This window comes from Thalassophryne amazonica, chromosome 12 (assembly GCF_902500255.1).
Source record: "Thalassophryne amazonica chromosome 12, fThaAma1.1, whole genome shotgun sequence".
Lineage (NCBI taxonomy): Eukaryota > Metazoa > Chordata > Actinopteri > Batrachoidiformes > Batrachoididae > Thalassophryne > Thalassophryne amazonica.
In genome coordinates this window covers 89,338,950-89,362,555 of record NC_047114.1, presented here as the reverse complement: position 1 = coordinate 89,362,555, position 23,606 = coordinate 89,338,950, and the positions used below count along the sequence as shown (strand labels likewise).

General features: G+C 39.7%; 1 protein-coding gene across 1 annotated transcript in view; it reads right to left on the bottom strand.

Moving 5' to 3' along the window:
- Window positions 1-23,606, bottom strand: part of kmt2cb (lysine (K)-specific methyltransferase 2Cb) — a 252,332-nt gene that overhangs the window by 83,025 nt on the left and 145,701 nt on the right. The window contains 2 exon segments of the mRNA XM_034182661.1: window positions 1,106-1,836; window positions 5,369-5,418. Of these exon segments, the coding sequence (XP_034038552.1) occupies window positions 1,106-1,836; window positions 5,369-5,418 (781 nt within the window).

The window sequence follows — 23,606 nt, the reverse complement described above, 5'->3', positions numbered from 1 at the left end:
TCGAGTGCTGCCATTTGAGAGCTCGGGGTGAACAGAACTCTGCTGTACCAAAATATCAACAGCCATTAGCTTACAGGCTAGGTTAAAATGAATCTTTAGGGGGTCTCCATGCGTATGTCGAAGAGACATGCTAATGACATTATCTTTGCAGGTGCTACAGTAAAAGCACATTTGTGTTAGTCACATCTGCCATCGCGGAAACATGCAGCAGCAAAGGCGCCCCGCAATCTCTTGCCATGACAATTAGCATATGCTGGGCATGATGACCTCAAAAGGGGAATTGTGACAAACTGGCATATCAGACAAAAACATATTGAACTAAGACAACAAAACAGAAAGAAAAGAGGAAACTACACTCATTTTTTCATATATTTCCCCAGGCATTATGTATCAAAACTGATGTGAAGTACATACTGTTTATTTAAAATGATACCTGTGGAAAAGCCCATTTTACACAGCAATTTAGTGTACTAATATCATCATTCACAGTGAATTATAGTTACAGCTGTGGTTGATTTTCTATTGCTGGCAGCAATGAACACGATCCACTGCCTGCTAAACCATTATATTTCATTTACCAAGACAGACACTCGTTTTAAGAGATTAAATGCTTTGTTCTTCATGGAACTGATGGGATAACATGGAAGTAACTAAGAAAAGCAGCAACAGTTAGTGATCTGTGCATGCATGAAAGCACATCCTCTTAGCAAGTGTAACGTGCCACGTGTTAGTAAAAATGGAAATGACACGGGAAGAGCGGGTGACGAGTCATGAAAATGTTGGAAGACGGCGTGGTAAGAACTTTGTTCCAAATCAATCCCATTCCTTTTGGGAAGGACTGATACTCCCACTCAGCTGCCAGGCTAGTCATGTGGAGCACAAGCATGTGTTTGGGGGAGCTCAATCTTGATGACATTTCCCACAAACTACAAGGTGACTGACATAAAATTCCAAACAATGTAGCTTCTTCAATCAAACCAGACACACCACAGAAAATACATACCTTTCTACAGCAAAATAAAAACAGAACGCTTTTATTGGGCAGGATGAGAACCATCCAGAAAAATTACAGCAGAATTTAGCCACGTGATGCCCAAGTACCTACCTGTTTTACTCGAGGCCTCCCAGGTGAAAACTTCCTCTTTGTGATGGCTGGTTTTCCCATACCAATCTTAGGGGTGAGTGGTATAAGGGTGGTGGTTGGCATTGATGTCACATTGTTGTGGTCACCTACTGATGGAAATAGGTGTGTCTGCAGAGGATCTCTTGGAAATGTCCCTTGGACCAGAGCAGATGAGTGGGAAGGAGAGGCAACTATCTGAACCAACCTGTCCAGAGATGCCTTGAGTTTCTCTTTTGAAGAAAGGCTGAGGAATGAGAAATTAGTTTTGCTGTCTGAGGTGGTGTCCATCACATCCAACAAACTAGAAGTTGAGGTGTCCAGCAGGTTCCTGTGACAGATGCGCTCTCTTGTCCCCTCAACACGCTCTTTTGGAGCAGTGTCCGTAGAAATAGCACTAACATCATCCCTAATCAAAGGTAGGGATGTGGAGACTTCCATTGGTTCATCCTTGAAAGGTACTGATACAGTACTTGGTTCTTTGGTGGTTGCAATGATGGCCTTAAAATCCTTTGTGCTGGGTGTGGCCATGCCCTGTACTGGGCAGACCTCTAATGTTGCTGGCTTTATTGATAATGCGGTATCCTGTGTCTGCAGTGCCTCTACAGATAGCTGGACTGGAAAAGACTCTGGCCCCTGGTTGGGAATTGCTGGAGATGCAGGACTGTTTGTGTCTGTCAGCTGGGTTACATTGGTTCTCACTGATGGTTTTGTTTCTGCATAAGAAATCAAATAAATAAATAAGCAAAAATAAATAAATAAATAAATGAAAGAAAGAAGAAAAGCACCAACAACAAATCCACTACATTACATTTAAAAAGTAAAGAGCCTCTCTGAAGCTTTCTTGGCTTACATTAATAATACCACAATGATCATTTGACTGAAAACATGTTAAAGCGATCAAAGCTTCTTCTTTTGCCACTTCTCTTTTCGCCTTACACTGCATCTCCTTGTACTGTTGTCTACTTTCTTCATCTCTCAGACTATCCCAAACTTTTTCGCCAACCTCTTTCTCCTTATGTTTTCCTGGACCTCTTCATTCCACCACCAAGTCTCCTTATCTTCCTTCCACTGAACAGATGTTACACCCAGTAAGTACTGGGTGTGACATCTGGACAGTACAGCTAGGACAGTACTGTCCTAACTGTCTCCCTCACCACATCTGCAGTACTTTTCTAGCTGTCCAAAATTGCTTCCCCTCCATCCAGTGCTTCTCTTACCTGTGACAAGATGCTTGAAAACAAAGTACCGAAAGGAATACTTGTATTTGTTTTAGGCATTACATTTGGTGAAATGGAGAAGACCTGTGTTTCACTCTAAATTGTATAACCTGTAACAAGTAGAGATGGCAGTGGCAGCCACCAGACCAAGGCTTTGGAAATGAAGGATACTAAAACAAATTCATTGTAGGCTACATGTAACTTCAACCACACCTGCTACTACTTTCCATCATGCATGTAATGATGAGATTATTTCCTGCAGAAATCGCAGACATGTCCAGCAGGTGGCAGACAAAGCTATGATATATTACATAAGCAAAACAAATGTGCTTTTTGGGTTGAACTGGTGCACTAGCATGTTGAACTTTCCAAAGCCTAGGGAAAAGTCAGTAATACAACAAAAACAACAGAACAATTCAAACAAGTCTGCAAAACATCATGTAACAGCAGAAATGTATGAATTAACAATAAAATTTTCATGTAACTAAATATCCCTTACAATATAGTCACACTTATTTAAAAGCAAACAACTTGAAGAATTACATAAATAAATCCCAGTAATTATAATGTCAGGTCCTGACTGACAGCTAACCCAACACCTACAGTTGGAATACAGGGGAGGTGCACGAATATTGTCTGTTCTTGAAAGGGTAGTTGTAAAACAGCTAACTGATCATCTGCAGAGGAATGGTCTATTTGAAGAGTTTCAGTCAGGTTTTAGAATTCATCATAGTACAGAAACAGCATTAGTGAAGGTTACAAATGATCTTCTTATGGCCTCGGACAGTGGACTCATCTCTGTGCTTGTTCTGTTAGACCTCAGTGCTGCTTTTGATACTGTTGACCATAAAATTTTATTACAGAGATTAGAGCATGCCATAGGTATTAAAGGCAATGCGCTGCGGTGGTTTGAATCATATTTGTCTAATAGATTACAATTTGTTCATGTAAATGGGAAATCTTCTTCACAGACTAAAGTTAATTATGGAGTTCCACAAGGTTCTGTGCTAGGACCAATTTTATTCACTTTATACATGCTTCCCTTAGGCAGTATTATTAGACGGTATTGCTTAAATTTTCATTGTTACGCAGATTATACCCAGCTTATCTATCCATGAAGCCAGAGGAACACACACCAATTAGCTAAACTGCAGGATTGTCTTACAGACATAAAGACATGGATGACCTCTAATTTCCTGCTTTTAAACTCAGATAAAACTGAAGTTATTGTACTTGGCCCACAAATCTTAGAAACATGGTGTCTAACCAATCCTTACTCTGGATGGCATTACCCTGACCTCTAGTATACTGTGAGAAATCTTGGAGTCATTTTTGATCAGGATATGTCATTCAAAGCGCATATTCAACAAATATGTAGGACTGCTTTTTTGCATTTACGCAATATCTCTAAAATCAGAAAGTCTTGTCTCAGAGTCATTGCTGAAAACTAATTCATGCATTTATTCCTCTAGGCTGGACTATTGTAATCATTATTATCAGGTTGTCCTAAAAGTTCCCTAAAAGCTTCAGTTATTCAAAATGCTGCAGCTAGAGTACTGAGGGGACTAGAAGGAGAGAGAGCATATCTCACCCATATTGGCCTCTCTTCATGGCTTCCGGTTAATTCTAGAATAGAATTTAAAATTCTATTCTTACTTATAAGGTTTTGAATAATCAGGTCCCATCTTATCTTAGGGACCTCGTAGTACCATATAACCCCAATAGGGTGCTTCGCTCTCAGACTGCAGGCTTACTTGTAGTTCCTAGGGTTTGTAAGAGTAGAATGGGAGGCAGAGCCTTCAGCTTTCAGGCTCCTCTCCTGTGGAACCAGCTCCCAATTCAGATCAGGGAGACAGACACCCTCTCTACTTTTAAGATTAGGCTTAAAGCTTTCCTTTTTGCTAAAGCTTATAGTTAGGGCTGGATCAGGTGACCCTGAACCATCCCTTAGTTATGCTGCTATAGACGTAGACTGCTGGGGGGTTCCCATGATGCACTGTTTCTTTCTCTTTTGCTCTGTATGCACCACTCTGCATTTAATCATTAGTGATCGATCTCTGCTCCCCTCCACAGCATGTCTTTTTCCTGGTTCTCTCCCTCAGCCCCAACCAGTCCCAGCAGAAGACTGCCCCTCCCTGAGCCTGGTTGTGCTGGAGGTTTCTTCCTGTTAAAAGGGAGTTTTTCCTTCCCACTGTAGCCAAGTGCTTGCTCACAGGGGGTCGTTTTGACCGTTGGGGTTTTACATAATTATTGTATGGCCTTGCCTTACAATATAAAGCGCCTTGGGGCAACTGTTTGTTGTGATTTGGCGCTATATAAAAAAATTGATTGAAAAAACTGATTGATTGAAAGGCCATTAATTAATCTTGATGAAGGGCAAAGGGCCAAAAGCAAATGTTGATCTTTTGTGAAATACATACGTACACTACCAGTCAAAAGGTCTGGATACACTTTCCTAATCAATTATATGAGAAAGTGTGTTCAAACCTTTGGTAGTCTACATACAGTTGCATTACAACTAAATGTATTTTATTGAAAATTAATATTCTAACTTTAACATACTTTCTTTGTTGAAAAAAAAACAAACAAAAAAACAAACAACTTATCAATATGCTTAACAATTTATTAATTTTCAACAAGACTGTCAATTGCACTGCCAGGACACAACAAGGGGAGAGGGGCTCAAACAAGACCCACGGTCCCAAATTGGGCACCCCTGGAGAAATAAACAAAAAGAGATACAGAAACATACACAGACACATACTGCTAAGACCCAACACCTACTATCTATCAGTGTATTTTGGGCTGCTCAGCAAACTGAGTGGACATCATCTAGCACATTTAAATCTTTTTTTTTTTTTTTTTTTTGTTAGAGCATGCAGCACAAGACAACATGTTTTCGCTGAATTTCTGCTTTTACTATTGTGAAACAATTGGCATTGTGCATTACCCATAAACCAGAAGCATGAATTAAAAAGTCCAATCTACAGTAGTGTACAAGTTTCTCTAACCGGTTGAAGACACTAACCTGGTTCAATTTCTTGCTTGTTGACTGATGGTTCAGTGACCTGCTTCTCACTCATTTCAGTTACACACACAGACTTTTGAAAAAAAAATCCAACATAAAGAAGAATATGTATACAAGTTTCTATCAATAACACAACTGACAATCTGAACCATCTGGGGAAATTGTGAAATCTGAGAGAACATGTAAGAGAATAAATGGAAACCAGAGTTGTCAGGACTAGATCAAAGGAAAAAAAAAATCCAGTGCAATATATGCTTGTGTAATTAAAAACCTTCTATAACCTCAAATGTTTATGCAATGCTGATCCATGAAGATCCAGCAGAAACACAGTTGACACACACACACACACACACACACACACACACACACACACACACACACACAACACACACACACACACACACATACATACGAGGTCTATTAGAAAAGTATCCGACCTTATTATTTTTTTCAAAACCATATGGATTTGATTCATATGTTTTTATGTCAGCCAAGCTTGAACCTTTGTGCCATGCGTGAGTTTTTCCACGCCTGTCGGTTGCGTCATTCGCCTGTGAGCACGCCTTGTGGGAGGAGTGGTCCACCCCTCTCGTCGTCGTTTCATTGCGAGGAATTGGCGAATGAGTTGGGCTTTTTTTCCCCATCAGAATTTTTTCAGAAAACCGTTAGAGACAAGCAGCTGGAAACCATTCGAAAAAGTTTATCTGGCTTTTGGTGAAAATTTTACGGGCTTCATTGTTCACAGAGAATAAGGACTGTTATTACAGCTTTAAGGACGCCCCACAATGGCGCACGGCGCGCCGCGCTCCGAGCCACCATCGAGAGGCAGAAAACACCACATCATTTCTAAACGGATGGCTGTGTGGAGCTAGGACCATCGTGAGCAATTTCTCTGGTTATCACAAGAGCTGGACATCAGCCATTTTCCCGGGCAGATTTCACTGTTAAACAAGAGATTTTGTCATGGAAAGCCGCGCGGAGGCTTCGCGCGTCAGGACCCGATTTCGCTGATCGAGCGAGACAACAGGAACACCTCCGTTCGGAGTGCCAGGGGACAAGTTGGGACATGCCTATCTCGGCTTCAATGCTTACCAGTCCCAGTGAGTATAAGTAGAATTGTGGAGAGCTGGGCATGTCCCAACTTGACCCCTGGCACTCCGAAACGGAGGTGTCCTTTGTCTCGCTCGATCAGCGAATCGGTCCTGACGCGCGAAGCCTCCGCGCGGCTTTCCATGACCAAAATCCTTGGTAACAGTGAATCTGCCGGAAAATGGCTGATGTCCAGCTCTTGTGATACCAGAGAAATTGCTCACGATGGTCCTAGCTCCACACAGCCATCCGTTTAGAAATGATGTGGTGTTTTCTGCCTCTCAATGGCGCTCGGAGCGCGCCGCACCGTGCGCCATTGTGGGCATCCCTTAAAGCTGTAGTAACAGTCATTCTCTGTGAATCCTGTAAATTTTCACAGAAAAGCCAGATAAATTTTTCGAATGGTTTCCAGCTGCTTGTCTCTAACAGTTTCTGAAAAAATTCTGATGGAAAAAAAGCCCAAATCATTCCGCCATTTCCTGACAATTAAAATCCGACGAGGGGGCTGGACCACTCCTCCCACAGGCGTGCTCACAGGCGAATTGACGCAACCGACAGGCATGAAAAACTCACGCATGCGCACGAAGGTTCAGCTTGGCTGACGTAAAAACATATGAATCAAATCCATATGGTTTTTGAAAAAAATAATAAAGTCGGATACTTTTCTAATAGACCTCATATATATTATATATATATATATATATATATATATATATATATATATATATATATATATATATATAGTTCATGAAGAGCTTTGAGAGGCTCGTCATGACCCAGCTGCAGGTCAATGTTGGTGTGCATTCTGACCCATTCCAGTTTGCATACCCGCCACATAGGGGGGTGATGAGGCAGTGTTGACCCTGTTGCATGGTGCCATCACATCATCTGGAAAAGCCCAAGTCCCATGTCAGTCTGGCCTTTGTGGACTTCTCAAGTGCATTTAACACCCTGCAACCACATCTGAACACCAACCCTCACCTCATCCTTTGGGTTCTCTCCTTCCTCTTAAGGAGGGAACAGAGGGTCAGGGTAAATGGTCATCTCAGCTCAATCAGGACAATATCCACAGGTTCACCTCAGGGCTCAGTCATCTCTCCACTTCTCTTCACTCTGTACACCAATGACTGCAGGAGTACTACCCACGGAATAACATATCAAATATTCTGATTACACTATTATCATGGACTCCACTAACACAGATGGACTTCTACGGGCTGAACTGGACATTTTTTCACTGTGGTGCAGAGACAATTGTTTGGATTTAAATGTATCCAAGACCAAGGAAATGGTTGTCCTTTTCCACCATGGACACTCCCACCACTCCCACACTTACAGTTAACAATGAAGCAATAGAAAGGTCCACTCATACAAATACTTAGGTACAATAATTGATAAACTCACATTTCAACTCAACACAGAACAAATCTTCTCGAATGTCAACGGCGCCTTTGTTTTCTCCGTAAACTTCGTAAATTACAGGTTCACCATTCAATTCTTGCAGTTTTTTTTTATAAAATGCTTCATAGAATCCATCCTCACGTTCAATATCACAGCCTGGTTTGGTTCACTCAGTCTCACCCATCGTAACACTCTAAAGTCATCAATATCAGCAGCATATCATTGGACAGTAGCAGGACTCACTCACCATCTATAACCAGAGTCGTGAGGAAAGCCATGCAGATCTCCACAGACTTCACTCACACTCTGCATCAGCATTACACCTTCTTACCATCAGGTCGCAGGTTCAGGTCCCCTGCCTCTTAGGACTAAGAGGGCCACCTCCAGTTTCCTGCCCACCTCGATTCGCCTGCTGAACAGCAGCTAATGTGACTAGTTCTTTAAGCAGGCTGTGCTTGGCTTTACTGGCTTTTGTAATTATATTATTACGTGTTGATGAAGTGTTGACTTTTATGGAATTTTATCATGTATGAAACGTGTGTTTCGGCTCGTGGCTGACGCTCTGTCAGCAAATGAAGTTCCCTAACGCATAAATAAAGTTATTTTGATTTGATTGATTGATTGATACACACACAATTATGGAATCACCAGCCTCGGAGGATGTTCATTCAGTTGTTTAATTTTGATAGAAAAAAAAGCAGATCACAGACATGAACACAAAACTAAAGTCATTTCAAAATGGCAACTTCTGGCTTTAAGAAACACTATAAGAAATCAGGAAAAAAAATTGTGGCACTCAGTACGGTTACTTTTTTTAGACCAGGCAGAGGGAAAAAAAAATATGGAATCACTCAATTCGAGGAAAAAAAATTAATGAATCATGAAAAAACAAAAGAACGCTCCAACACATCACTAGTATTTTGTTGCAACACCTCTGGCTTTTATAACAGCTGCAGTCATCTGAGGCATGGACTTAATGATGGACAAACAGTACTCTTCACCAATCTGGCTCCAACTTTCTCTGATTGCTGTTGCCAGATCAGCTTTGCAGGTTGGAGCCTTGTCATGGACCATTTTCTTCAACTTCCACCAAAGAATTTTCAATTGGATTAAGATCCGGACTATTTGCAGGCCATGACATTGACCCTATGTGTCTTTTGCAAGGAATGTTTTCACAGTTTTTGCTCTATGGCAAGATGCATTATCATGTTGAAAAATGATTTCATCATCCCCAAACATCCTTTCAATTGATGGGATAAGAAAAGTGTCCAAAATATCAATGTAAACTTGTGCATTTATTGATGATGTAATGACAGCCATCTCCCTAGTGCCTTTACTTGACATGCAGCCCCATATCATCAATGACTGTGGAAATTTACATGTTCTCTTCAGGCAGTCATCTTTATAAATCACATTGGAATGGCACCAAACAAAAGTTCCAGCATCATCACCTTGCCCAATGCAGATTCGAGATTCATCACGTGAATATGACTTTCATCCAGTCATCCACAGTCCACAATTGCTTTTCCTTAGCCCATTGTAAACCGTGGTTTTTTCTGTTTAGGTGTTAATGAGGGCTTTCATTTAGCTTTTCTGTATTAAATCCCATTTCCTTAGGTGGTTTCTTACAGTTTGGTCACAGACGTTGCCTCCATTTCCTCCCATTCATTCCTCATTTGTTTTGTTGTGCATTTTCGATTTTTGAGACATATTGATTAAGTTTCTGTCTTGACCGCTTTGATGTCTTCCTTGGTCTACCAGTATGTTTGCCTTTAACAAACCTTCCCATGTTGTTGTATTTGGTCAGAGTTTAGACACAGCTGACTGTGAGCAACCAACATCTTTTGCAACATTGCATGATGATTTACCCTCTTAAGAGTTTGATAATCCTGTCCTTTGTTTCAACTGACATCTCTCGTGTTGGAGCCAGGATTCATGTCCGTCCACTTGTGTGCAACAGCTCTCCAAGGGTGATCACTCCTTTTTAGATGCAGACTAACGAGCAGATTTGATGCAGGTGTTAGTTTGGGAGATGAAAATGTACAGGGTGATTCCATAATTTATTCCTCAGAATTGAGTGAGTCCATATTTTTTTCCCTCTGCTTGGTCTAAAAAAGTAACCGTTACTGACTGCCCTAATTTTTTTTCCTGATTTCTTCTAGTGTTTCTTAAAGCCAGAGATGTTGCCATTTGGAAATGACTTTAGTTTTGTGTCCATGGTCTGCGATCTGCTTTTTCTACAAAATTAAACAATTGAATGAACATCCTCCGAGGCCGGTGATTCCTATTATGCCAAGGGGTTGTACATCAAATGTACACACACACACACGTATATATATTAGAGGTGCACCAATCATTATCAGCCGATCACGCCTTGATCGATTTGATCGGTGATCGGCAAAATGCGCCGATCAAAAGGACCGATCACAACAGTGCAGGCAGTAGCGCAGGGAGCACTTGGTGTGTTTGTCAGGAAAATGATCATTTCTCTACATTGATTACAGACCCTGCAGCGGGTCCGTGATCAACTTTTCTGCAGCGCGGCTTTGCTCTGAACCTTGAACCAATCGAACCAGTGGTTCGCAGATTGAAGCAATGCTTCGAGCCTGTTGCTTCGTTTATACTTTCTTTCTTTCGCTTAATTTTCCCCCGCTAAAACCCTAAAGAGCACACGTCTGTGAGTATTATTTACCTTTTCTATGTTAAACCGACCTGTTATGGTCTTCTGAAACAGTTGATAGATGTATTTTATAACTTAAAAACGGGAGCGATGCTAACGCGTTAGCATGTCTATGGCATTTTCAATGTTAAAAGCTAGCATTACGCATTTGCAGCTGTCATCACGTTCAGGTGCATTTGTTTTCAAATTGTAATATTTCTTAAATTTATTTTTGTTTATATATTAATTTATTATTATTTTGGGCATGATCCAAATATGTATTTGATCGGTATTGGCCGATCAAAATTTCAGTGATCCGACTAAAAAATCCTGATCGGTGCACCTCTAATATATATATATATATATATATATATATATACACGTGAAAAATGAAATCATAACTGCAATTCTAAACAAGCAGTGATGACCGTAGTGGCCAGAAGACCCAGGCTTTGGAAACTGAAGGAACAGAAAATCTCATTGAAATGAGATTGCATGTAGCTTGAAAGCTACACGTAACTTCAAAACTGCACATACTGTAAGTTAAGAGCAAAGGTGCCTAAATTCTCTCCTTTTAACAGCCAAAAATTAATCTGGATGAAGGACCATGGGTCAAAAGTAAATGTGGATGTTGCATGATTACATACATACGATTAAATTATAATTAAATGCACGATTTTTTAAACATTAACATTCTAAACCTAAAATAACCATTCAAAATAACAAATGCATTATTGATTAATCTGATTAACAATAAATCAATTTATCAATTATCACCAGCAGACTCAACAAAACACAGCACGGTCCAAACATGGCCCACGGGCCCCACACCAGGTAGTCCTGGTTGAGCAAGAGGGTTGCTGCATTTTCTTTCCCGGCTTTTTAATGACAGACTGGTGCTGACCAGTAAGGATCAGATCTCTGAATGTGACACAGTACTGTCCAACAGAGAAAAAATGTTTTAGAATAACAACCAGGTTGTTATTCAGGTGGCATCCAGGGGTAAAGGTAAGGTGCTACGACTTTCAGGGTTAACTCCAACTGTTAAAGAAATTCCTGCTTGCTTAAGGAGTAATAGACCTTTTTTTTTAATCAAATAAAACTTAATGCTGTTAACCCACTTGTTAACACCAAGCGGGTATGCAACTCAGACAGAACAGTCTTAAAGAGGTCACTACTGTCAATATGATTTCCATCATTATAACTTCTCCGTTACAGAAAGCCAGTGGCTTGTGCTGCTTCTTTAAAGGGTATAGCTTTTTTGTGAGTTTGTTTCTCATTCAACTCAACTTCATCTCATTGTTTTACTCACTAGTATAGAAAAAGTCCTATTTTCATCAGCACAATAGTCACGGGCAATACGGTCAAAAACCCAAATTGCGGTATAGTTAAATATCTGGCATTATTATCATTACTGAGGCGTTGCTGGGCCGGTAGCATAGATTTACATTTACGCTACCTGTCCATACCTGTATCCCAATACCTGCCCGTTGTGCATAAACTGATGACGTCATATCATACGCAACCCAAGAACTGTCCGCAGACCATAACATGAAAAGGCAAGATATTTCGGATGATTATATCATGGATAGTCCGATACTCGCCCTCCTCTTACTTGGGCGACAGGGCATGGACGTTGGGCCTCTGAAAATGCATACTGCCCTCCAAAAGCATGTTATTGTATTGGTATACTTTTGTTTCACTATTTGTATTTATTTTAAACATTCAAACTGGACATTCTTCAGGTTTTCACCACTGGGCTTTAGAGTGTTGGCACTGCCTCTGTTTGCCTTTTGTTTATCACTGGAGTGATGCACATACAGTCGCACAAAGTGCAGTATAGAAGAAGCCAGCTTTTTTTTTTTTTTAGCATAGCATAAATTTCTGTGTGCTGAAATGATTTAGCATTTTTTTCATGTTTGATGTAACTATGAACTCAATTTTTTTTTCATTTTATTACAATTCAAATCTGCTGGTCAAAAGAAATGAGGCACTGTTATGAGGCAGTGGTGCATCAGCTAGAAGTGGACAGAGACATTCACTAGCACAGGAGGAAGAACGGACCTATAACAAGCCGTTAATGAACTTTCCTGTTCTGAGCTAGTATGACTGTATTAAGTTGTGAACTGAACATAAAAGTTCAATCCAGTCAAGGCATTATATGATAGGACAAGTAAAAATGCATAATGTTGAAGCCTGAAAACCACAAAAAGAATCTATCTTGCTAAGGATGCATGGTAATATTGGGAATATGTTTACATTGTGTTTCTAACACGATGACCTGAGGAGTTTGAGAGTTTTGTTTCCAACCATGACTCATACCTGAGTGACATAAGGAACAATTTGCGAAGGATTTAATCATTGATGTGCCTTGTAAAAGGTGCCATCTTTTAAAACACTGACAACGTGATACTAAGAGGCTGATGGAAATGGATTCTTAGGTGACATCGCGATGCAGACGAATCGATTCGCAAATGTCAACTAATTTGTGAACATTAAGTGCAGGGGTTGGAACTGTGTTGCTGGCCACCCTTAGTGAGGACTTTGCATTTCCTTATGTAAAACCCATGTTTCTAACTTTATTCATTCATGCCTGAACTGGTAATATACTTTGTATTTAAGTACATTTACCATACAGCTTTGTATAAACTGGAAGAGATGACGCGCGGTACAGCTGCTGTGCTGCACTCTCAAACAAAACAGAAATGCCACCTGTTTTTGGATTATATGTGACACACCACAGGACAAGAAGCATCTAGCAATAAGTTTTCATCTGATCAGTTTTTAACATCAAAATAAAAAAAACAAACAAAAAAACTAAACGTTACATGATGGAGTGCTTGTTTGCACCGCAAAAGCAAATCTCTGCTGTTAATCCTCAATGTAAGCACATTAAAGTACATATCACGAGTAAATAAAATGTCAAATGAGCTGAGTATTCTAAATAAAGAATTATGAAAATATTGATGTAACCTGTTTCATTTTATTTTTGGTGCCATATGCCAAGAAATTATATCAAACATGGGGAAATTAGCATGATTTCACCTGCCTCTGATAAATGCTTAGAAATCTCAAGGAATATGAACTTTGGTGATGTCATCTCAGGTCACGCCTCTCAAGTCGCTCTATAGGGCACTGCAGTCTCGTTTGAGGGCAGGTTCTAAAGGGGTAGGGTAAATGTACCCATTAAGTCCATGCACCCTTTAAGCCCACTTTCAACTTTGAGGTTAATTTACAAAAAAAGGAAAATATATATTTTGCCATCCATTACTTCATCCAATCAAAGGGTTTGTTACTTCTATGACATTTTCATTGCATACAAATCACATTTTCCATTGTTGAGTTATCCCCACCCCAAAGTATACAGTCTCAGGACCTCTGACTAGAAGACACATAAAAACTTTGGTGTTTTGGAACCTGTCAGATTTCATTCATTTCACAATGTAACACAATTTTTGTTCCTGGCTTCTAAGTGTTATATTTCAACTGCTTATGCCTAAAGTCTATGGAAAAATGACTACATTCAGCACAAACTTTGATTTTATTTATTTTTTTTATGTTCTAGAAAGTTCTAAAAGTTTCTTGAAATTTCTAGATAATTCTGGAAACCTCTAGAAAATTCTGGACAGTTCTAGCAGTTAAAGAATATTTTAGAAGACTACGAGGGTAGGCTGAAAAGTTCTAAGGCTCACCAAGAAGGAGAAATGCCATTTCAATAAAACTTGGCATGCATTAAGTTCAACTCTTCTGATGACTGACTGTGTTATTTTCTTCCAGGTTGTGAGGTAGTTTGTGGTTCATAGCCAAGTTTGAAAGTTCGTGGTAGAGGGAAATGGCAAAAATGGACAAAATCTGGCATCACGGTGTGATTAAGTACCTGCATAAGAAGGGGTTAAAGCCCAAGGACATTCATGTGGATATGGTTGCTACATTAGGGGATGAAGCTCCCTCCATATCTACAGTGCAGAAGTGGGCAGCTGAATTTAAGAGGGGCAGAGAGAGCCTTGAAGACGACCCAAGGTCTGGGCGGCCTGCAACAGCCACAACCCAGAAAAACATTGACCTTGTTCATGAAACGTTGATGAACAACAGATGATCGACGATTAATCAGCTAGCAGATGCTGTGGGAATATCCCGTGAGAGAATTGAACACATTCTGCATGAAGAACTTGGAATGTCAAAGGTGTCAGCTCGGTAGGTGCCACGTCTTCTGACGCCTGATCAGAAACGCACCAGGCTAGTCATGTCGAAGGCAAACTTGGCGCAATTTGAAGAGGATCCAGCCAATTACATGGAACGTTTTCTTACCCAGGATGAGTGTTGGGTTCACCACTTTGAACCTGAGACAAAAAAACAATCAATGCAGTGGAAACACCCACGGTCACCACCTCCAAAGAAGGCCAAGGTCGTTTCGTCTGCGGGGAAGGTCATGGTTTCAGTTTTCTGGGATGCCAAGGGCATTGTGCTCGTGGACAATCTTGAAAAGGGACAAACCATAAATGGACAGTACTATTCTAACCTACTGAGACAGTTACGCAAGGCTATCAAAAAGAAGCGACCAGGAAAGCTGACGAAAGGGGTGCTGTTCCATCAAGACAATGCCTCAGCTCACAAATCGACAGTGGCCATGGCCACTATCCACGAGTGTGGATTCGAACTGGTAGATCACCCACCATACTCCCCTGACTTGGCACCCTCTGACTTTCATCTGTTCCCAAACCTGAAAAAAAAACTTGGGTGGGAAGCACTATCGGAGCAATGATGAGGTGATGGCTGCCGTTGAGGACTATTTTGACTCTCAAGATGAAAGCTTCTATGCCAAGGGAATCGAAGCACTCAAGCACCGCTGGAAGAAGTGTGTGGAGTTACAGGGAGACTATGTAGAAAAATAACCCTGAATTTGTTCAATTCAACAACTGCATCATAGTCAGCCTTAGAACTTTTCAGCCTACCCTCGTACTCAGTAGTAGTGAAGGCGAATCGAGAATATTCTTGAAAACAGACAAATTTCAAAATATCATTGTCCTGATCACAGAAGCAACGTTTCTGTGGAATAACAGCTATTTTCTATTTATTTAAGGCATAACAGGTTAGGAAAACACACTGTGTACCCAGGAACAAAACAAAAATAAAAATTTATTACATAGTGTTTTCAGCAAATTTCAGCCACATCTTTGGTAAGTACATTAAAATTATGCCAAATAAGAGGAAAATGTACTAATTTTGATTTATAGATAGTATTTTGCCAAATTATACAATTTCACTTCAAATGGAAAGATGAGCAAACATAGCTGATCTCATGCTAACATGCCTAACCCTGTTAATGCTACTCTGTCACAAAAACTAAGGTTGTCAGCTACAAATATTAAGCATTCTGCTATTCATTTAACATTGATATTTAGATAAATGAAACATAAATTGTTCTGTGAAGCACATTCATTACATAAATTAACCTTTTTTTTTTTTTTTTTTTTTTTTTTTTTTACAGGTGGGCTTAAATGGTACATCCCATCAAAATGCATGCAAACAACAGTGAGCACATGCTAATATTCAATGACAAAAACTTTTCTGAATGTATGCACTGTAGTAACTGCTGTAATGTTTGATGCAAACTATATTTAGGCTCCATGCATAGTTTTGTGAGCATATCTTACATTTTGAAAGGAAAGCATTGTCTTTTAGAAGCATTCCTCAAGGTGGAACCATTTAAGCCCACCTCATGTATTTCAATAGAGAATTTCCTCAACTACAAGTTAAATATATTTTTTTCTGTTCAAAAGTGTTTAAAAGAAACCTAACAGTTCACTGTGTGAGTTTAAATTACTGATCTACTTTACTAGATAGACAGAGACAGATAGACAGAGACAGAGAGATATACAGACAAATGTAATTTTTAATATGTAAATATAAATGTAACATTTTTTTGAAAGACATGTTCACTGTTATCTAATAAATATACTGCTGTTTATTTTTAATTGAATTGCCTAAGTGCCTGAAATGAAACTAAATTAACCAATTCACTGTTCTGTGATGTGTACTGCACTATTTGTCACATATGTCCTTTGTTCAAGATGATCTTGTTCAAAAGGGATTAAAAAAAAATTTTTTCACTGTCATTTGTAAAATATATTGCATTAATTATGTTTATTGCGTTAATTATTGCATTAAACAAGTTTATTTTATCAATAAATGATGTTATGGGCTTATTTGGAACACCCATGGGCTTAAATGGTACCATGGCACCAATTAAGCCCATTCCAGACTTTTGACTTTGTCCCTATGATTTCTTAAATACGTCTTTTGAATTGTACATCAACTAATTACTAAATATTCAAATGAGAGGTAAATCTTGCCATTTAACAAATGATCTCAATTACAAATTATATCAATATATAGGAAAAATAGCGAAACTTAGATTTTGGTGGGCGTAATGGCTATACTTAGCCTACACAAAATCCATTATATACAGTGTTTATTTAATGGAAAACAATACAGAAACTTTGGGACTTTTTGTCTGGTGACTGCAAATATCTGGTTTACACAATAACGGTTTAGGTGAGTTTTACCGTACATGGGACAGAACAATAAATTTACCTCTCAAAGCTTTGAGATGAAGTCGTTTCCATCCCACACAGGTGATTTTATTTTCCAAAAATTTTCTTCTGTTCGGATCTGAAGGGAATATGTACATCTTGAAGCCCTTGCTGTGTATTTGTGCATCCAAATGCACAGCAACCCAGCATTTTCAGCTAATAAATAAATAAAATAGCTGGATTTACATGCAGACAGTCAACGCTATTTTGGAACCAAGGTGGCACCAGGAGTCATGTGACCTTTTCTTTCTTCGACTCTTCATATCATTACTCTCTCAATCAAGGGACTCTACCTCCTCCTCCCTTGCTGATCACATCATCTGCTATTTTTCAAACTTGGAGCTTTTTGGAAACACGAAGCCTTTCAACTAAAATAAACGGTAAATTTCTGAATATATCATCACATACAGACACAGAAGGACCTCTGGATTATTTAATGTAGAATTTCCATGGCAGGTTTTTTTTTTTTTTTTAGCTCAGAACAGAGACGCTGTTTTCAGCTGCTGCTCTTCACTGTGGCCACAGAACGCGCTGACTCATGACCAAGCTGAACACACAATCTCATTTGCGATTTGATATGAAGAAAATGAGAAATACTGTGCAATATAATATATTGCACAATGGGAGCAGAGCTCCCAGTATCCGGTCAAATCCTGGGATACCAGGCAGGGTTCAAACAAGACTGTGGTGCCCTATTGAAATGAATGGGTTAAAACTGAATTCGTTGACAGTGTGAAATCAGTGTTTTTTGTGAACTTTGACGGTAAATACGTCAATATAGTTAAAATGTGTATTTTGCAAGGATGTAGTCACATGACTAGTGTTGCTTATTAGGTGGACAGATTTTCAAAAGATAATATTTTGAGGAGGAAAGTGCAAGTTTTTCTTTTAAAGTGTATCTCTGACAAACAGCACAAGTGAAGCCCAGCACTGCGTGAGAATGGTGTTCAAAGATGGATCTAACCACAGATTTCATCCTTTCCTTTCATGTGGCCAGGAGAAAATTCTTAAAGCATATTTCCTCTCCTGAAAGTGTGGAACTGGCCGTGTTTGTGGACTGTGCTGTGGCGTCATGTCACACTAAGTTTAGCTGCTAGAATCAGTGAATGAGAGCTACACAGGTGCAAATGCGGCTGAGCTGTTAAGGAATAGATTGAAAATAAATTCATTATGAATCATTCCAAATACTGTGATGTGAAAAGCACCAAATACAGTGAGAAAAAAGTATCGTATAGACAGAAAAAAAAAAGATTATCCAGAAAGGCTGGGTAGTTCATGACAACGACCAACTCAAATTAACAAAACTCTTCCGCATTGGAGGCGTTTCTTGGCAACAGCACTTGCGAGGCCGCTATGCCCATGAAAATCATCGGCTAATGTAAGACGGCTAATCTACATGTTTAGTCAACGATGTGAAACAGTGATTAGATGGCTAATGTTGGGCGACTAACCATAGTCCACTAAGTACGTTTAGCAGACTAAAACATTAGATTGCTTTATGAAACCGGGCCATAGTGAGTACAGTTTGAAACTCTTTTGATTGTACTCCATCAGGGTAAAAAATTGAAGCAAAAGCAGCGCTCCTTGTGGTTCTGGCTGAGAACACAGCCGGCGCAGCTGTACTTTCATTTGAGTGGTTGTCCGGAATGCCCTATATAAACCAGGCAGTTGCCAGGTCTGCACTTTATAAGCCAGCCTTATAGGAGACATAAGCTGTTTTATCCCGTTTTTGCATTTTTTTTCTGGATCGTGGGGGATCGTAATAGAATGGTGTCCTGTGGAACAGAGGTGTAATATCGGCCAAAATAAGGTAAAAAAAATATGAGTATATCAATTATTGGCAAAAATCCAATATCATGCGTCACTAAATCTTGAATTGTGTTTGGGGTTCTCAGGCAGTTTTGTGAAATAATCAATACGCTAACTCAAAAGAAAATGTTTACTTACAGAATAGGGATTTAAAATGAAATATATGCTTCTTGTGCCAATTATCTCTTAAACCAGAAAGAGGAAAGTTTTTTTTTTTTTTTTAATACAGATCAAAACATACTAATATAACATGAGTTTTTGCATGAGGTCTGAAAGGAAAGAGAAGAAACTGTTCCTGGAAAGCATAAAATAAGGATGAGACTAGCATTTATAATGGGCTGCATTTCGGTAGTCATCTAATATCTTCCCTCTGCTCTATCCATTTGGTTTTTGGATCAAGGCCATGTATGCATGAGACTCATCTCACATGAATAGAAGTACTCATTCCTGGCTCCCAGGCATCCACACACCAAGCCAATATTCTGTCAGACAGCCCCTAACAGTACAGACAGCCCAGTCTTAAAGGCACGCTCCCCATTTCAATCCACCAAGTTCCCATGTCACACTGATCCTGACACACACATGCACCTGCTCAGCATCTCTGCCAGGGAAGGGAGTAACCATGACAACCAACATCCCAGGGTCTGTGTGCTCTCGGCTCATGACTGTGCAGCTTGCAGGTGCTCATCCGGTGTCGATGCCAGAGACTCAATTAGGAGATGGGCCTCAAACCATCTCCAGCCCTCAACTATTGACCAAGCTGAACACACAATCTCATTCATATTAACACCCAACTTCCTACATCTTCCACAGTGAATAAGATGATGGCTAAGCTAAATACAGGGCTTTGATTAATGCAATGGAGATCTGAGGTCAGGTCTAACTAAAGGTCTGAGAGTGGCTCTAACAGCAATGAGTCAGGGTAACCCTGCTGCTATGTCCTGACTGGTGACAAATCCTGTCAGATGATAACAGCACTCACTAATGACTCCAATCATATAACTCAGACAGGTAGTTTTTACTGTATTTACTGGGGATGCCCCGATCCCGATCCCAGTATCGGGTATCGGCTCAATCCCATATTGATTTACTCGTACTTGCAATCATAAAATGTATCCGATACTCTGTGACCCGATACCATTTTACAGCAGTGTGATGTCAACCTCTCAATGGGGGATTTTCACGCACACGCTCCAAATTTCCGGACTATAAACCCTACTATTTTCATACGTTGTGAACACTGTGGCTTTAACAATGATGCAGCTAATTTACAGATTTTTACAGGCTTTCATGTAATTTACTCAGAAGTCAAATACATCCATCAATGCTGTCCATTAATTGGCTGAAAGCTGCTGTCTGCAAGCGAGGAAATTATCCCATGATCGAAATGATCAAGTTCTCCCACTTAGAAATCATGGAGGGGTCTGAAATTTTCATCTTAGGTGCACGTCCACTGTGAGAGACAATCTAAAAACAAAACAAAAAAAAATTCCGGAAATCACAATGTATGATTTTTAATAATTTATTTGTATGTTACTGCTGCAAATAAGTATTTGAACACCTGTCAGCAGTAAGAATTCTGGCTCTCACAGACCTCTTAATTTTTGTTTAAGAAGCCCTATTATTCTGCACTCTTTACCTGTATTAATTGCACCTGTTTGAACTTGTTACCTGTATAAAAGACACCTGTTCACACACTCAATCAATCACACTCCAACCTGTCCACCATAGCCAAGACCAAGAGCTGTCTAAGGACACCAGGGACAAAACTGCAAACCTGCACAAGGCTGGGATGGACTACAGGACTACAGGCAAGCAGCTTGGTAGAAGACAACAACTGTTATGATTATTTATTAGAAAGGCGAAGAAACACAAGATTGCTGTCAATCTCCCCTCGGTCTGGGATTCCATGCAAGATCTCACTTTGTGGAGTAAGGATGATGCTGAGAAAGCCCAGAACTACACAGGAGGACCTGGTCAATGACCCTGAAGAGAGCTGGGACCACAGTCACAAAGATTGCATTAGTAACACATGATGCTGTCATGGTTTAAAAATCCTGCAGGGCAGCAAGGTCCCCCGCTCAAGCCAGCACATGTCCAGGCCCATTTGAAGTTCACCAGTGACCATCTGGATGATAAGAGGAGGCATGGGAGAAGGTTGTGTGGTCAGATGAGACCAAAATAGAGTTTTCTGGAATCAACTCCACTTACCATGTTTTAGAGGATGAGAACAAACCCCAAGAAAACCATCCCAACCGTGAAGCATGGGGATGGAAACATCATACTCTGGGGGTGCTCTTCTGCAAAGGGGACAGGACGACTGCACCGTATTGAAAGGAGGATGGATGGGGTCATGTATTGCGAGATTTTGGCAAATAACCTCCTTCCCTCAGTAAGAGCATTGAAGATGGGTCATGGCTGGGTCTTCCAGCATGACAATGACCCCAAACACACAGCCAGGGCAAGTAAGGAGGGGCTTCGTAAGAAGCATTTCAAGGGCCTGGAGTGGCCTGGCCAGTCTCCAGACCTGAACTCAATAGAAAATCTTGGAGGGAGCTGAAACTCCAAACCTGAAAGATTTGGAGAAGATCTGTATGGAGGAGTGGACCAAAATCCCTGCTGCAGTGTGAAGTGTGTGAAGTGTGTGAAAACCTGATGAAAAACTACAGGAAATGTTTGACCTCTGTAATTGCAAACAAAGGCTACTGTACCAAATATTAACATTGATTTTCACGGGTGTTGAAATACTTATTTGCAGCAGTAACATACAAATAAATTATATATAAAAAAAAAAAAATCATACATTGTGATTTCCGGAATTTTTTTATTTAGATTATGTCCCTCACAGTGAAAATTTCAGACCCCTCCATGATTTCTAAGTGGGAGAACTTGCAAAATCACAGGGTGTTCAAATACTTACTTTCCTCACTGTTTATATATATATATATATATATATATATATGTGTGTGTGTGGGTGTGTGTATATACACGCACACGTGTGCGTACGCCATGCTCATCAATATCACATGTTCCACCTTGGAAAAAAAAATTACAGTTTGTATTAAAAAATAGTGTTGAGAGTAGGGATGGGTATTGATAAGATTTTATCGATACCATTATCGATTCTGCTTATCGATCCAATTCCGATTCCCTTATTGATACCTCTTGTGAATTGTCCTGTGTACCAAATGCAGGCTTTACAGGTTTTTTATGTCAACAACATTTTATTGTCTTAAAGTAAATACATATGAAATTGGTTACTGGGATCCTTAAACTCTACATAGTGGATCCTTGATCTCTGGACATAAATGGACATAAACAAAATCTGTAGTTTTTGTCAAAAGCATTTCCTTTCATACATTATTGGCATGAATCTCAGTCCATACCTCTGAGCTGAGCTCTTGCAGCTGTCTGTGCTGCACGCCACCATCAATTTAATTCATAAAGAACGCAGGACATCTCATTTTGTGAGGAAAAAACGTTTTAGTCAACTGTAGTTTTTTTTGTCTGGATTACAATGTTTGGAAAGAGGTGTTATTTTATTTAAAGCGGCGATTCGCTTTGAAGTTATTAATTCCGACTGGACTCCAACGTGGCTTGGCAGAGAGCCACGGAGCATTTGGAGCTGTGCGAATGGAATGGAAGACTATTCTCGTGTCTGGACTGCAACAAGACAAGAGTCCCAGTTAGTGACTTGAATCTGCACAAAAGTGACTCATGATTGACATATTTTAATGGCTTGAGAGGGGGTTAGAAGTGGTCTTGCCGCTTCTGAAGAGCAGCGAATCAAAGAACCACGAAGCAGCGGATCGAAGCACTTCTTCATTGGTTCAAGCTTCAAAGTGGAGTCATAGTGCAGAAGCGGTTGATTACAGAACCTCTGCAGAATATACAATCAACATAGAGAAATGATCATTTTCCCGGTAAACACTAGGGATGGGTATCGACAACCGGTTTCCTTTTCGGTATCGTTAAGAAATTATTCGATCCACCTACATCAATAAGCTTTTTGCTTAACAATTCCCTTATTGGTCCTTCAGAGTGGCCGTTGATTTTGGCGGTGTTTGTCAGGAAAATGATCATTTCTCTACACTGATTACAGATCCTGTAGTGGGTCTGTAATAAACTTTTCTGCAGTGCGACTTTGCTTTGAACCTTGAACCAATCGAAGCAGTGATTCGCAGACTGAAGCAGTGCTTCGATCTACTGCTTCGTTGGTTAATTTTTTCCCCTTTCGCTTTATCTTAATTTTCCCCCGCTAAAACCCTAAAGATCATATGGCTGTGAGTATTATTTACCTTTTTCATGTTAAACCGACCTGTTATGGTCTTCTGAAACAGCTGATAGATGTATTTTATAACTTAAAAATGGGACTGATGCTAACGCGTTAGCATGTCTATGGCATTTTCAATGTTAAAGTTAGCATTAAGCAGTTGCAGCTGTCAGCACGTTCGGGTGCATGTTTTCTGTATAAGCATTTGTTATTGTAAAAGTCAAATTATTACAAATTGTAATATCTTTTAAATTTATCGTTGTTTATATATTAATAATAATAGCAACCACAACAATAATAGTAATAATAAGTAATCTAATGATTAGTTATTACATACAATTTTAGAGAAAGAGACAAAAAGAACCTGAATAAAAACAACAGAAAATATAAAACCAACTAACAATGGACATGCAT